The 16610-nt window shown below is 34.1% G+C and overlaps 1 protein-coding gene across 2 annotated transcripts; it reads right to left on the bottom strand.

Annotated features, from left to right (window-relative positions):
- Positions 1-252: 252 nt before the first annotated feature.
- On the bottom strand, positions 253-15785 carry LOC129001564 (mitochondrial glycine transporter-like). Of its 2 annotated transcripts, none has more exons than XM_054428896.1 (8): positions 15716-15785; positions 10507-10631; positions 10048-10141; positions 8943-9119; positions 7373-7541; positions 6282-6448; positions 3632-3724; positions 253-3483 (listed from the first exon to the last, which is right to left on the bottom strand). In XM_054428896.1, the coding sequence occupies exons 1-8, from the start codon at positions 15749-15751 to the stop codon at positions 3457-3459; spliced, it is 888 nt and encodes a 295-aa protein (XP_054284871.1). In that variant the 5' UTR covers positions 15752-15785; the 3' UTR covers positions 253-3456. The 2 variants fall into 2 exon arrangements, with proteins under 2 accessions (XP_054284871.1, XP_054284870.1); XM_054428895.1 differs by lacking the exon at positions 15716-15785 and adding an exon at positions 11664-12360.
- Between the last annotated feature and the right edge of the window lie 825 nt (positions 15786-16610).

Below are 16610 nucleotides of genomic sequence, written 5' to 3'. Positions count from 1 at the left end.
AAATTTAAGTAAAATACTGTATACAGTACGCATTTAAACGTTTTAACGAGTTTTGAGGGCGTCGGTTTAACAGGAAATTACCCGTTATACGGACTGGCCTCGGTCCCAAGGAGTCCGGATAAGAGGGAGTCTACTGTAGTAGTAGAAAGGTTATCTTCCATAAGACCTGTACTGCACGGTGAACGTGGAATTGAGGGAATTGAGTATATGATTGGTTTGGTTTTGTTACCGTTTTATATGGTTGAAAAAAGATCAAGTTTAAAACAAAACATTTATTTACAAAATATGAAATCGATACATGCAGTCTTATATGCAACTCCAACAAAACAGTAATCAACAATCTCTAGATATTACTTCAATTCAAAAGGCCACTGGAGATTAAATTTATCACTAAGAAAAGGTATACAAGCCCTTGAGTTTTAAGATAATATTTTCAGGATGAAATATCCAATAATGTTGAAATAAGCAAAATAAAAGTTAATTTAGGTATGGAAAGGGTGCGCCAAAAAAACCTGGCGGTTTCTGTTTTGTAATAAGTCAGCTGTTATACAAGCTAGAGACCTCATTTATGTAGTGAACGATTGCTTATGTTATGCCATTTTTAGGTTATGTTTGGTAAAATATCACTTCGTTGAAAGAAAGTTACTGTCTAGTGGTGGTGTGGCACGGTTTTGAGTCATTGGACCATATGTTTTTGACAAAAGGGGGAACACCCCCCTGTCGCTGTAATATATCAACGCTATGTGGCAATACTGAGGGGGTTTTGGTTCCACAACTGTGAATGTTAGGAGGGATAGACATGAACAACACATGGTTTCAACAGGACGGCGCAATTTGTCACACTGCCAATTATTCAATGACAGTTTTGTGTGAACTTTTTCCCAGTAAAGTGATCTCTTGGTTTGGTAAGACTTAATTTTGTGTGACTGTTGACTGTGGGGCTACTTAAAGAGCAAAGTGTTTGTTTTGAAATTTTTAACCTTCCCTGAACTCCAGGAAGAGATTGCTTCTATTCAAAAGGCAAAGGTGACTCCAAATATGCAAAAAAATCGGAAACCTACGTTTAGGACCTAAGTGATATAATTGTTTACAAATGAAAATGGCATAGTAGTGTGTACAATATAATACATAAAATTGTATTTTGTTATTGAGCTATTTAGTATTAAAACCGGTTATTTTGGCGCACCCTGTATTTGTGGTAACTGGTAACAAATAAAAAAACCTTTGGTCAACATACAAACAATTTTAAAACTGATAAGCTTGTAAAAATTTTGAGATTATTTCAGTGCTATTTTATAGCTAACTCAGAGGTTTAAAATAAATGTGTCAACGTCCAACTAATGAGTGTTTCACGAGCTCTTCTCAAGGGAAGAAAACAAAGAATGATAAAGTTTCACAACATCAATATTGTTGATCCACTTGTAAACTTTCACTCACAATTTTCTGTTATCATATTTGAGCAGCATTGTTTTCCATGAAAACCAATTACTACCATCACAACCTCTATTCTCGATCTAGGTTCCATCACCTATAACATTTAATCTTAAAACATAACAACACTTAAAACTAAAATAACATATCTTTGGCAAAATAAATACAACTACACTTTAAAACACTAGCCTGTTTTTGTGTGAAAGACAAAGTTTTTACACCGTAGAGACTTATCAAAAGTTTAGTTAAATACAAAATACATTGGTCTTTACTTTTATAAAAATAATTACAATGATCATGTTAATCAACCAACATCAGTGACATTAGTGTTGATTATAAACTAATAATTTTTTCTTTTAAGCTATGACGAATAGGGTAGCTATTAAAAGAATCACTAAACGTTACATTTTGATTAGGCTCTAAATAAATACTGCTAAAACTCTAAGTAAAATATGTAATGGAACTTAAAACTACAGTTCCATCTTAAGTCATTTTAATACTAATTCCAAATACTAAATAACTAGGCATATTTAGATATATTATATTTTAAAGTAAATTTTTATTTATAGTTTACACAAAAATGTGTTTTAAATCGAATGAAAACAAATTACTTTATGCAATGAACATAATTGTTAAAAAGTACATATCACAGCTGATTCATCTATATAGCTTTGTTTGTTATATATTTGTACAATACTATACTCTGTTCACAATATGTAGGCAGTTTGAGAGGAAGTCCCCCCACCACTTTTTTCTGCTTCAAAATTTCAGCTGTTGAGCTATTGTTTTAATTATACGATCAATTCGTGGAGAAGATAGATTTCTTCCCCTAAAACCGCATACATTTTGTGAACGGAGTATAACAATATTTAAACTCAAGACTGCCGCCCAGTAATTAACTGTGTTTATATGAGAAAATTAATCTTTTTAAGAGCTTTTAAATGGTGTGATTATTCAGACATCTAGGCCTTCAAGAATAAATTTCTCCAAGGCACTTAAGTAGTTTACTAACTTCATAAAGGTTTCAAGAAGTTAATCCTCGGTAGACCAAACTTAAGTAATTTAAACTAAGTAACAATTTGAAAACTAAAAAAATAATTATTAATTATCACACCACATAATCAAAATTGAAACAATTTCATCTACACTATCTAGAGTGATTCGTCTATTATCCAAAACTACAGTTCAGCAATATATTTTCTGATGTACAAAGAGCTAAAAAAACTCTATGGTTTTAACTACCATAAAAATTGAAGAAGTTAACAGTTGTTGTGGACAACATAAAAGGGTGGTGATTGCAACTGCAGGAAGGAACACTAGTTTAGAGTTTGAATACTTCACACGAGCTGGTTTGTAAAGTGATGGTGTCCTAGTCCAGAGTGTGTAAATACTTAATTCAGTTTTTCAATCAGCATTATTAATTAAATAAGTTGTGTTGCTCTATCCCTTGTTTTGTCTAACTTCAAATAAAATCAATTGTTTGTTTGCAAAGTTAACACATAAGTTACATAAATCAATGTGATTTTAACAAATTTTCATACGGTTGGATTTACATTTTTCCACTTCGACATATTCCATCCCAGGACGACCATTTGGCCGTCAGCGGCACAAAATTCCCTCGAGAAGTGCTACCTCCAGATATTCATTACAGCACAGTGGTTTGAATCAACATTTTAACTCTCAGCTTTAAATGTTTATTACGATTAGTCTAGCAGTATTATGCTTGGCTGGTTATTTCCCCTATCGGTACTAATTCAACTCTTCAATGACAGGTTAACATCCAATCAGAACTGCACTTAACTTAACGCCTAAACCTAAGACGTGTTAGTCACTGACTTTGGACTTTGGACTGATATGTGTTCTGGGCTGCTGTCTTACAACATATGTTTACGTAACAGGTGATGTTCTTGTTACTACTATGGAACGGCGGAGAATTAATATGCAACTGGGACTCCGACTGTTGCAGTAGGTAATTCATCTACACACCAAACGTTTCCAGAATGGTGAATTCTTCTATATTTCTTTTCATTTCAGACCAATGGACTGAGTCAACTGAAACATCACCATCAGTGTTAGGCTTGTATTTAAATTAGATTATTGAATCACAAACAATTTACCTAATTGGTTTGGATAGTTTATATTTTGTTTTAGATGACAATAGAGGAAAAACTTCGATTTATAGTAAGCGTTAAATGCATACCTGTTCGTAAATAGTCCAGGCCATTGCAGCTATCAAAGTCCTACGTAACATTCTAGGAATCAACCCCTTGAAGTAACCACAGACACCGTATTTCTGCAACACATCGGCATTATAATAAACAAGTAAATAAGTATGATTGATAAGATACTGCCTTAAAATAACATAAAATCTCCCCTCCTATGCGGGATGCAAACAGTACCCGCAATTGATAAAAAATTACATTACAATTTACAAACAGGCCTATTATAGCAATAAATATTACTAGAGGTCGTCCAGTGGTCGAAAACTCGACCATATATATGTACGGTTGGATTTTTTAGCTAGAAGCGGTTGAGGTATGGTGGAATATCTTTGCGGATAAACTTTTTTGGCTATAGGCTGTAGTGAGTGTGATCCATAGCAGTACGGTAATATAGATAGTATAATAATAGATAGTAATAACATTGCTGATGTTAGAATTGACTATTGGATACAGAAGAAGACATCCCATTTATATGGATCAGCCATCGCCAATTTTTTACTAACAAAGAATGTAGTTGTGTGAGCCAGTCACAGAATGTGCTAGTGTCTAAAATTCTATTGTCTACCTTATTTTTTATTACTTACATAGTTGATGGGTCATTATTACAGTTTGCTATAGCTCATAATAAGTATTTCCATCAGTTTGACTTGGTAAAAACCATCGTGTATTCAACAGAAATCAGTAATTTAGATCAGCACAATCTGTCGGTGGCTCACAACAACTAAGACAAATTTCATTAAAAACCTGGCTACACTACAACTTTAACATGGGGATGGAATGTCTAAGGTGTTAGGTTATATACATCGATGGTGCGATCATGTGTTCAATGTTGCCATGTCAATTTTTGAGGTTAAATAAAAACAAACAAACTGGAATGTTGTCAATTAGGGACAATGTTGTATTACTTACGAAAGAAATTTCATTTAAGATCAAATAATTTAATTTAGTATACATCATTGTCTGATTTATTAGAAAACATTCAGTAACTACATACAGTAACTACATAGTGTATCGTTGGTTGTTAGGCTACTGCATTTTATAAACCAAACTCGAATGTAAGTTGCTTCATTGGCCTATCCTACAACGTTTTCCAAATCGTAAATCATTTTTATGTCCCAACAGTTTATCATGCGTATCCCAGTTACAGCAACTACATTATTCTATTAATATAATGATCAAAAATAATTTTTCAAGAAGATTCAATATTTTAATATCTGTTCATGTTAAATTATTCAAAGCAACCATCACTTAATTTGAAGGCAATAATTAAATAAAAATTTATGCATTAGTTGATTTGGAATTAGTATACATGTCTCTATTTCACAGTAAATATTCTCTAATGACAAAGTGGTTTTATTAAAGTAGAGTAAGTATATTTAACTATTGTCAAATTCCAAGAATATATTATGCCAGTCTGATTGTTTTGATTTAACTTCAAAATTTGACACGTAATAAACACATGATAGCATTAAAAAGGTTCATCTTCAAAGGTATTCCACCCACTGAGCTAAAATTATAACTGGAGGTAGCACTGCCATGGCAGAAGTCTGTCAAAAGCGAGTCGCTGATTTTGTTAGGTTGGTATAGCAGTTGGTTTTCTTATCATAGCAATAACATGGCTTCTTAGAACTAGGTTGGTATATCAGTGAGTTTTTTTGTCATAGCAATAACATGGCTTCTTATGGACACCCACCTCACGCAAACATGGCGGCTGGCGACACACATCTTTGACATTCAGTGCTACCTCCAGTTAGAATTATAGCTCAGTGATTCCACCACAGCTTAACCGCTTTTAGCTAAAAAAATCCAATTGTACTGTACATACTTCTCTATTTTCACCCCACACTGTAAATAAAACATATGATTGGAGTGTCTTACATTTGTTTAGATTTTCTGTTTATATTTTGTTGTTATTTCGTCACCAGCATGGTAACCCATAAAGACCATGTTAATTTTTTGTTGATTTCAAATAAATTTTTTGTGCTTATCTTTGAGCCTATTTTAATTTATAAATGGATTCTGCACACCTACAGGAAAATAGCTTTCTAACAGTATCCGTAGATTGTCCCTACAATGCACACGAGCTGAGAAAAAAGGTTTTAAAGAAACATGCTTGCCTATTAATATATAGATAGATGTCTGTCCCAGGCTATCAATGTGCACTGTCTTTATTGTAACAAAAGGCCTGTAATTTTAATGTCAATGCCTGTCTTTTTAATGTATATTGTTCATTGTAAGTTTTGTTTGAGCGTGTGAGTATCATGTTCATCCTACAGAACAAGGTTTCTAACTGAACAACTCCACAAGTACCTGAAACTAACAACGGTGTTCCAACACCGAAACAGGTACTGAACAAACATAATGTTTTTGAGCTTGTGAATATATTATTCCATATTATTCTTCAATTTCGGACTATAATTACTGTACATTTTTTAATGTTTTTAGTCTTACATTTAATAGATTTTGGTTCATTTTAACAATCTTGAAGACTATCTCATCATGAAAATAATCAAAAGTGTTAAAATAAAAAACCATAACACAATAGTATTTGATCGTAACATATTTGAGAAACTACAAACTAGGTTTTTCTTTTATTTTATGGGATAAGGAATTTTTCCTTGTACACACCTGATAAACTAGTACCACCACATTCGGAATACTCTTGTACTGCTGTGGATCCAACTGCATCTTGGTCTTGATGACATCGGCCGGTTGTGTCACCAGAGATGCCAATGCTCCAGCCAGTAAACCCACGGTGAAGTGGGTGGCAGCAGCCATCTCTCCAGTGAGCACTTCTGTTGGCATAACAGAACAATGTGATTTTCTTATTACAACAGACTACTGTTATCTTCTACACACCAGAAATGAGTTGTTCCAAGTAAAAGAATCCTGATATCGTGGTTATGAGCATTACTGAGGGGGTTTCAAGCATCAGATATGTTATGTATTAACTTGCATAATCTACTACTTCTTTGTATAAAAAAATAACTATCTACAGGTTATCCAAAAGTATTCTTTAATTTTTAGTGGCACGATCCTATTATCTGCCTGGAACTTTTTCAAAAATGATAAGTTGTGCTTTTGTCCCATATTCCTAAATGAACTCTTATGCCAAATGTGTTTTTCTTTTCCCAATAAATACACGTTTTGAATAGTAATAGCATAGACAAATTAAATATAGACTTGACAAACAAAGGTTCTGTGATGTGCCGCTAGTGTGTGCTCAGTGTTCAACGATTCGCTGCCGACATGGACTCACTGTCTGCTACCAGCACTACCACCCTAACAAACGTATCAGACCTACTTTTTAATATGGGTAAAGTTCAAAATTCTGAAATCCCGTTTAATATGGGTAAAGTTCAAAATTCTGAAATCCCGTAGCTTAAACGGAAAAACCAATTTTCCCGGATTCGGGGAATTCTCCAGAAGTTGGCAGCCCGTGCTCCAACTACCAACTTGTCATGGTAATGCTCGCTAGCGCTTGACGCTGCAGCAGTGTGTGCCGAAACTACACGGCACCCCTAGCGGTGGACGCCAGAATGTATGCTAACCGCAGCACAGCTGTTGGTCTATAGCGCTTGATGCTGCAGCAGTGTGTGCCGAAACTACACGGCACCCCTAGCGGTGGACGCCAGAATGTATGCTAACCGCAGCATAGATGTCGGTTTAGATTTAATTCTTGTATCTGTGGTAATAAGATGCACTAATCAAAAGTTTACCTTTAGGCAGCGTCTGTTTTATCTGGCTGTAAAACACCAGATATAGGCCGGAGAATGGAGCGTCACGGAACAGTGTAGGTAGAAGACCACAACTCAGTCCTCGGACACCCTCTGCACGGTAGATATGTCTCAGGGCATCCACCACGCCATGATACTTGTACTCTCCACTCTGAAAACATCAACCATACCATTGTATAAGATTTAGACTAATCTGTCAATAGTCCTAATATTACACACAATAAATTGGAAGTTATAATATGTCACTGTCATTGATAGCATTTTCAACCGAGTAAGTTTAACGGACCGTAGCTCACTGGGTTGGTAACATTATTGAAAATAACACGACATTTTGGCTGTAAAAAATGGCACAATGAGTAAATACTATTTAAGCAGCTAATGTCATGACAGAAAGGTCATATTCCTTTTAAACTAGAACACATCATCCTTTATAAGATATGTTGATTAAAAATGCATGTAAACGTCAATATTTACGTAACAGCCAATCTACAGTATTTTTTGCTTTTTGTAAATGCCACGTTGCTATGTCATTTGCATTATTTGTTGCCAATGAAGCCACACAACCATATAAACGAGGAAGCCCCTAACAGTTCAAGAATAAAAGCCAACTTCACTTCAAGTAGGCCTATATTCCACTACGCCTAACATTCCGTAGAGAGAGATTACATTGACAACTTTATGTAATTGATAAGGCTGAGACAACTAACTGTCATCCCCCATGTCAAGGAATTCCAGCTTTAATAGTAACCCCACAACCAATTTCTCAAAACTATGATAGGTATAGGGTTATTCATGGCACAGAAGTACGACATGACTGACGCGACGTGCCAAAGGAAAAATCAAACTTACACTGTAACGGATATACCTCCCTTAGAAGTAGGAACGTGTCTTCCCAACAAACAGATATTTTTTTCAAAACAAATCATAGATCAATCTGCATTACACTGATGAAATCACAGAAGTGTTTAACTACAAAAGATCCACCAATACGATTTTAATACTACTTAAAGATTATTCCAAAGGAAGAGATACCAGATAACATACTAATAATAACTCCGAACCATATTTGGTAACAAATGCAATTAATATCATTATTGCTTTTATACTTATTACTCTTTAAACAATGCTAAATGATCAAAATATGTATAATTTCACTCAATTTATCGCAGTTAGATGAATTAACGTAAGCCTTGAAAGTAACCGTCAATTTCGACGGGTTTCACCTAGTAGTAAATATTTCATTTCAACCAAGTCAGTGAATGTTATTAGCACATGTTTCATTAAATTTCAACTAAAATATTAACAGCAATCAAATTATCCAGCTGATCATAATGTAAACAAATATGTTCTTCATAAGGATAACATGGGAATTTTAAAAGCCACTGGGGCAGAGCCCAAGGGACTTAAAAAAAAAATGTAAGGTCAGTTTGCAAATCTACACACCTAGACGAACATTTTGATATTATATAATATGTAGGTTTAAATCTTAAACAAAAAAGCCTTATTCTCGCTAAAGTTTCATGTAGCAAATTAATAATATAGATTGAGGTACCTCAACACGAGTCTTCACTACAGTGATGGGGATGAGACAGATGCCGCTGATGGAACGAGCCACGATGCCAATCATCATTGCCTGTGTAGCTGTCGGTCGCCCATCTGTGAACTTGGACTTCATCCAGTGCATGGAGCCAAAGTACAAACCAACCCCTGGCACACACCTGGTCAAACTCTGGAACAGGTGGTAAGAAATAGAAAATGGTGCATGTTGACTTAAGTTTCTTAAGACCTTCGTTCCAGTTGTGATCTTCTGTAGGTAGAGGACATTAGAGGTAGGCTAAGATATTTATTTACTTATTAGTTACATCAATGTTTGACAGGTGATTTGTCTTAAAACTAAAATCTATTGTAAAAAACAAACAACAATAACCAAAATACAAAATACTTGGAAATAATTATAATTTTTTTAGGAAATCTAGTGAATAAAGTGCCTTCTCCAGAAACCATAATCTTAAGTGTTTTCAGAAATTTTGATATGCAATCAATTTTTTTATTGTTGAAGGCAGCTTTAGGTCCCATATATTGTGGGAATAAATTAAATTATTTAATCTATTTTACATGGTTTTATTACATTTTTGTGACTGTATATAGCATTGGAAAGAGTAGACTCGCTGTAGCATGATGCGGACATACTCTGGTAAATATTTTTAAGGTGGATATGAATAAGCGGAAATCACTTTCATGATCTTTGTACAGACTGCTAAAGGTAAAGAGGACAGAAAAAGTGAATCTGACAAATGAATGATGAGGTTGCAGTCCTCAGGTGATCATCAATCAAATAATTTTTTTTCTGAACCGACGACATCGCTGCCTTGGGCCCGAAGTCCGTGACGCTACCAACTGAGCCACCGACTCACCTATAATACACCGTACAGCAACCACAACACTACTGAAATAGAATATCTTCCCGACCAGTGATTTGGTTATGTTTTAATACAGAATGGACTATTTTTAAGAAAAATATACAGTTCCATATAAAACACGGAAACAATTAGGTACTTGAGTTCATAATTAAATGCTTGATACCCATGTGTGAGTAATAAACATAAAAATAACTTAATACTTAGACATTGCTATTACTAATTCACTCTTTTACTTACTGGAATCATTCCTTTCCAAAGAGCAAACAGGTGCTCTTTTTGTATAATACTGTTGAAGGTTTCCATCATACCAATAGTGCTAGCAATTCTTGGTCTGAAAAATAAATAGGTACCTATATAAATTCTCTTAAAAAATGTTTAATTGGTGACTTTGATACCGGGACCAAGTAGGATAGAAAACCAGGGACTTTGAAACTGATAATACAGTAGCCTATATAAAACTAGCATGCCAATAGGCAGGAATTGAATTATTATATTAGGGCCAACATTAATTAAAAGAGTCTTAACTTCATTTAATACATTTTTTTTTATAGGTGTGATTTTTTCATGATAAATTAGGTACCGTACCTAAACTGTTCAATAAAAATATTTTTAACACACCTAAGTATAGAATTTAAGTTAAACTACCTAAAGTCTACTACTGTGGAAATTGTATCTTCAAGTAAAATATTTATTTACCGAGCAAGAGTGGCGACGTGTTTTGTAGACTGTAGACGAGTCTTGACAAGATCAAGAGGTTGAAACAGAACAGTAGAACATGTTCCTGAGATAGAGCCAGCCAGAAACGCCTTCAAGACTGGGGACTGAAAAAGAAACTTATTAGTAATTAAATAATCTGAAAGTTTCAAGTTTCCATAGTGTTATTAATGTTGGCATGGCTGTACCACCATAAATAGCATACTTATGTTAAGGCTTCTTATGTTGTCAATTTTTTAAATTGGCTGTAGTTAAGTAAATAGTCCACGGGTCTATGTAATCTCAAAAACCGTTTTAAACTACTATGAGGATATCCCTACTACGTACCGGTAGGTACTAAGATAAGGAAATTTTTAAACAGATGCTACACTGTTACATGTTAAGTTAGCCTAGACAGTTCATCACATGAAAACTGGAACTTAGCGTTCAGGTAGAAAAATTTATTAATTGATGACCAGCTAAATAAAAAAAAATACTGACAAAATCCCCAAAACATTGCTACCTTATTAAAATGTCCACATGACTGAGGCCAATTTGTGTGATGTTGAAAACCCCACCCTTTAATGTTCCTATTTCTTGAATAAGCACAGTAACTTAGCGGCTAGAACTAGACATTCCATTCCTATGTCAAAATGTGTTTGTTGCCTATATGTTATAATAAAAAAATTACGTCTAGTTAAATTACCTACTGTAATGGTAGGACGTTTTGGGGGGAAATTTAATTCAATAATAAATTAAATTTATAATAAAACAATACAGTATTGTGTGTTCTGATGTAACTTAGCCTATAACTGATTTCTGACAATTGAATACGATGTATGTGAATAAATATGGGGGTAAACTAAAGTGCAGTCGCAAGAACAACTTGTAAAATATGGCATCTTTTATTTAACATAGACAAGGCCTCCTAAATAGTAACAAAATCCAAGAAAGCAAAGGTTAAAAACTGGTTTCTATGGATGGGATGTCAACTTCAGTAGCCAAAAGTCGATAGTGTAACTTAAGTACTTAATTGGATGGTACATCTGTAAACACCATTTTAGATTCCCAAAATACACAAGCCTACCTAATAATATTTCATTTCAATTAGGCCGTAAGTTAACAAAAAACATAAAACTAAGGCAACTTTGGCAACTTACATTTCCGACATATTCTTTTAGATCATGGACAATATCTTCTGCCATTATAATTTAAACACACGAGACAAGAATACCATGCCTTAAAGGCCAATTTAAACTTATTTTTCTAATCTTTTTTGAGACATGCAAAATCTCTTCCGCTCTAGAACTCTTCCAGACGATGTACACTTAGGCTTGTGACCTCAGGTGAAACTTTTGGACAAAGATGATAAAATATCCTAGCCTTACAAGAATTGTTAGTTTTGAACATAGGGATAGGCTCAGGTGTTGGTATGTAAATTACTTTATTTATAGAACCACTGTGCACAAGAAAAACTTTTAACATAGGCTATCAATAAAGTAAGATAGGCGTTCTGTTCATATTTGTATAGTTCAAGAAACTAATTTTTTAAATTAGATGCTGAGTAAAGGCAATATTTTTATAAATTAAGCACCAAGCACTCAAGACCACATAAAATATCTTGTTGACCTCCTTGATATCACTATCGAAAGATTAAATTATAGGTTATAGTTTTAAGATAAAATGAGATAACAGTTTTCTTTTCTTCAATGTTTCCATGTTGAATAAACACTAATCAGCACACAAAGGAGACCAATCAACTCATGATGATAATTCGAGTACGATTGATTCAACAGAACTGATATTATACTTAATTGCGACTAATGTAAACTTCACTCTGTAAGTTGTAAGCATGTCCTGTCCTTACGATCCCTACACCCACGGTCACGGTGTTGTTAGTTGTTAGTTTGCTATTTTGTCGTCTGCTAAAAAAAAATTTAACAAGCAATAAAGCAACTGACCTTCACCTTGACGTCATTTTGTTGTTTGTTACGTTGGTTACCAACACTGAGCTATAATTCTAACTGGAGGTAGCACTGAATGTCAAAGATGCGTGTCGCCAGCCGCCATGTTTGCGTGAGGTGTGAGTTATAAGAAGCCATATTATTGCTATGGCTATTATTATACTTGGCTTAAAATACCTACTTTGTATGGTCGCCATTTCAAAGAAAATTATTAAAGTATTAAAAGTATTCAAGTATGACAAAAATACTCACTGCTATACCAACCGAGTTATAAGAAGCCATGTTATTGCTATAGAAAACTTACTGCTATACCAACCTAACAAAATCAGCGACTCGCTTTTGACAGACTTCTGCCATGGCAGTGCTACCTCCAGTTATAATTTTAGCTCAGTGGTTACCAAAGATAGTCAAAGACCTCTACACAGAAGTTGAATTTGGATTTGTCAGTGATTTGAGATTTTAAATGAATATAGTATATACAGTGTGATTGAAAAGTCCCGGAACGGTTAAATATTTTAAAAAATAATGCAGATAGAGCTAAAATACTTAGTACAAAGTTACAGGGCACAAAACTCTATTTTAACACATATTCAGTGATCCAATAATTCTTCAGGGGGACGGCCCACAAGGAGTCGGAAGAAAATCTTAAATGGAAGCATAGGTCAATATGCACATCAAATTAAAGGTCTTGTTTAGTAGAATACAATGCCGCAAACCGCACTTCAAAAGGTTGATCTTGCACAAAATGGCAGATGTTCAAAGATTTCTTGAATCCGCCATTTTGAATCTTTGAACGACTGCCATTTTTTACTCAGGCATTCTTTTGAGCTTGAATTTACGGCATCGTAATCTAAAAGTGAAGACCTTTAATTTGATGTGCATATCGACCTATTCTTACGTTAACAATTTTCTTCCGATTCCTAGGGCTGTGCCCCCTGAGGAGAAAGCGTATAATAGCAATGTAAATTAAATGAATCGTTGAACAACTGTCATGTTGCGCAGGATCAACCTTTTGAAGTGCGGTTTGCGGCATTGTATTCTAATAAAAAAGACCTTTAATTTGATGTGCATATTGACCTATGCTTCCATTTAATATTTTCTTCTGACTCCTTGTGGGACGTCCCCCTGTAGAGTTATTGAGTCACTGAATATGTGTTAAAATAGAGTTTTATGCCCTGTAACTTTGTACCAAGTATTTTAGTTCTATCTGCATTATTTTTTAAAATATTAAACCGTTCCGGGACTTTTCAATCACACTGTATAAGTAAATTAAATGTATGAATTCCAAGAACTTAACCTGCAAATTTCCTATTTAATTGATCAATTTAGCATAAACATTCCAAGAGGCTGTGCTTGTGCGGTGTGCTAGGGCGTGATACGCACGGCCTTTTTGAAAGCCATCTACGATATGGAATAGCGGTTTGGGGGTCTGCGGCTCATACTCGCCTACGGCTCGTGAGTAAGGATTTCTCTCGAGTGAGTCAATTGCTCACTTTTCTCACTAGTTGCACAAATAACTATTTGATGCTTCCAAAAAGCGGGTTTCTGTCACTGTTTATTCTTAATGTGGGTTCACTGAAAAAATTAAAGCCTTTTGAAAAAATATTCTGTAATAATATTAGACGATGATAGATTATGTATGCAATTGCAGAAACCCTACAATCCTTCCTTAAATTTGTTTTACACAATACTGATCTTAATTGAAAACCTAAAAAATTGTCTTCGGTGGGAAATGATTTTAATATTTGTTTTAGTTTACCTGGTTTACAGTTTTTTTGTGGGGGATTGTTAAAATCCTCATCTTTATCAAGGGGAAGTAATTTTACTCTGCAAATTAATATATCTTAGGCTTTTATTAAAATTACAAATTTGGCATTAAAATAAAAGCAGTGTAACAATGAATCATTTCTTTTAAATTCCAAACACTGCATTTTTCCATAACCACTCAATGTAATTATTCATCAAATTACGCTTATTTCCTTTCCATGTGAACTTTCTTCACTACTCTCCTACTCGATAACCCTCGACCTCGCCCCCCGCAACAGTTCAGAACCACGTGATATCTGGGTCAATGTTTTTCGTATTGCTCTTCATTGGTGGTCAGATTTGTGATAATCACTTTTAACAAAGAGGTGTAAGAAACTTTGGTGAAATTCAGAGAAGCTTGATAAATTACAAATATAATCAATTATGGAATGAAATACATTATTTTAGTAAAAAAGGAAATAATGAGCTGTAAAAAAATATTGATTACATAACTGCTCCTGATTATATCAATTCCTATTTCGTTTTATATTTCTATAGGTATTCTATTTAGTTGTATTGTAATATTTACAATGTATTTAATTGTTAAATTTGTATTATATTGTACAGAATTTTGTCTGAAAATAAATAATTTTTGATTTCATTTCTGCTTTGGTATCTTTAGCTAGAGACCAACAACATTACCATCAATATATTTACAGCTTTAGATTGTTTGATATTATACTCTGAACAAGATCACCTTCCCTCCTTGGATTTTAATCAAGATCCTCAAAGGAAATTTAGTGAGCAAAAGCTTTAATTTGATACAATACAAGTGTAGTTCATTATGGTACGGAAGCCCAAATCCGTATTAACCCTATATCATTGACAGATATAAAGTCAATGCCTATATTCTGTACATGGAACCTGTCTCCTGACCTGGAGGATGGCCAATAGTTTGAGACCCAGGCCAGTCCAAGGTAAATGGAGGGTCAGAGGACAGGTTCCATCACACATACTATATAATATAGATATTTTGCTTGAAGATTATGCTAGGCATTTCTAGTAAACCAATATTTAAGCAAATCGATAGCTTAAGTCCAATATATTGCCACTGATATTGGTAGCATTTAATAAATAAATATTCGGGTCTTTTTCAGAAGAGGGTCGCCACTTGTTAAACTGTGGGAGGACTACAGTTTAAGTTGGGTTAGGTTAGTTTATATTTTTACTAACAAGTTTTTTTGTCTTCTGAACTGTAATGATCACAAAAAATAAAAAGATCACCTAACCTAAACTGTGGGTTTTCCACAGTTTAAATAGTGGTGGCCCTCTTCTGAAAAAAGGCCCAAATATTCTGATATCCTAAAATAAAACATTTAGGTATACAGTATGATTTTACTGAAATAATTAAGTTTTAAGTAAAAATGGGTGGTCGATTATATTTTTCAATATACACCTATAGCTATAGCACTATACAAAATAACAAAATCACAATAACTCACTGTGGTAATCCAAACGGCATCAAATCCAGACATCATTACTTGGATAGAATGAAGGTAAAATAAGCAACAGTTCAACCACTACTGAGAGCAAGAATGAAGATAATAATGGCTTGATGAATTTAAAACGAGCCTTGACTTGAGGGGGGGGGACAATCCCCCCAGGGTTATCAGGACCCCCAGTGGCGTAGATAGCCTCGGAAAAATGCAATTTATCTCTGATGCTAATTGGGTGATCCAACATCAAAACATATTTCTCGTTATATTAGCTTTACGAATCAATCGAACAATTACACCATCTGCTATTGTTAGCTTGAAAACATGTTTTTGACACACCAGCGGAAAATTAGGTGGTTATTTTCAGGGAAGTTTTTTTTTAGATAAGGCCGTGATATTGAGGACATATATGTGTTTAGTTAGATTAACTTCACCAATGCCATTTTTGGCTGAAGCTATTTAAAATTGCAAATCTTGAACTAGGGCCACTTTTTAAATGGTGTGAATTTACCAACTACTACTTAGGACACTGTTCAAAATTTATTCATTTAAATGAGCCTAACTTAAAACTTATTTAGTTAAATTTATTTTGGAGTTCTCCTTCAGAGTAGTTATTTATTACAATACTATGACCATGACTATAGTATTATTTTTGGCATGTAGAGCTTTGTAGAACCTTGGACCAACACCAGTGACACTATAACCATTGACTATTGGATTCTTACGTCAATAGTCAAAGCTGTAATAGTTTTCTCAATGTAGCTACTGTATTTATTTTTATATCAAATCCAAAATAACATAAAACATAATAAATTGTTACATTTGTTTGTAAACCCTAATTAGTTGGACTGAAATTTGGCATCATTGCCACATTGCGTCTACTGATGGAATTAGTTCCAAG

This window comes from Macrosteles quadrilineatus, unplaced genomic scaffold (genome assembly GCF_028750875.1).
Source record: "Macrosteles quadrilineatus isolate MER2022 unplaced genomic scaffold, UCM_ALF_1.0 Scaffold_8__2_contigs__length_117827958, whole genome shotgun sequence".
In the NCBI taxonomy this organism is placed as follows: Eukaryota; Metazoa; Arthropoda; class Insecta; order Hemiptera; family Cicadellidae; genus Macrosteles; species Macrosteles quadrilineatus.
The sequence above is the reverse complement of the archived record's forward strand: the minus strand, read 5'-3'. Positions and strand labels throughout refer to the sequence as shown.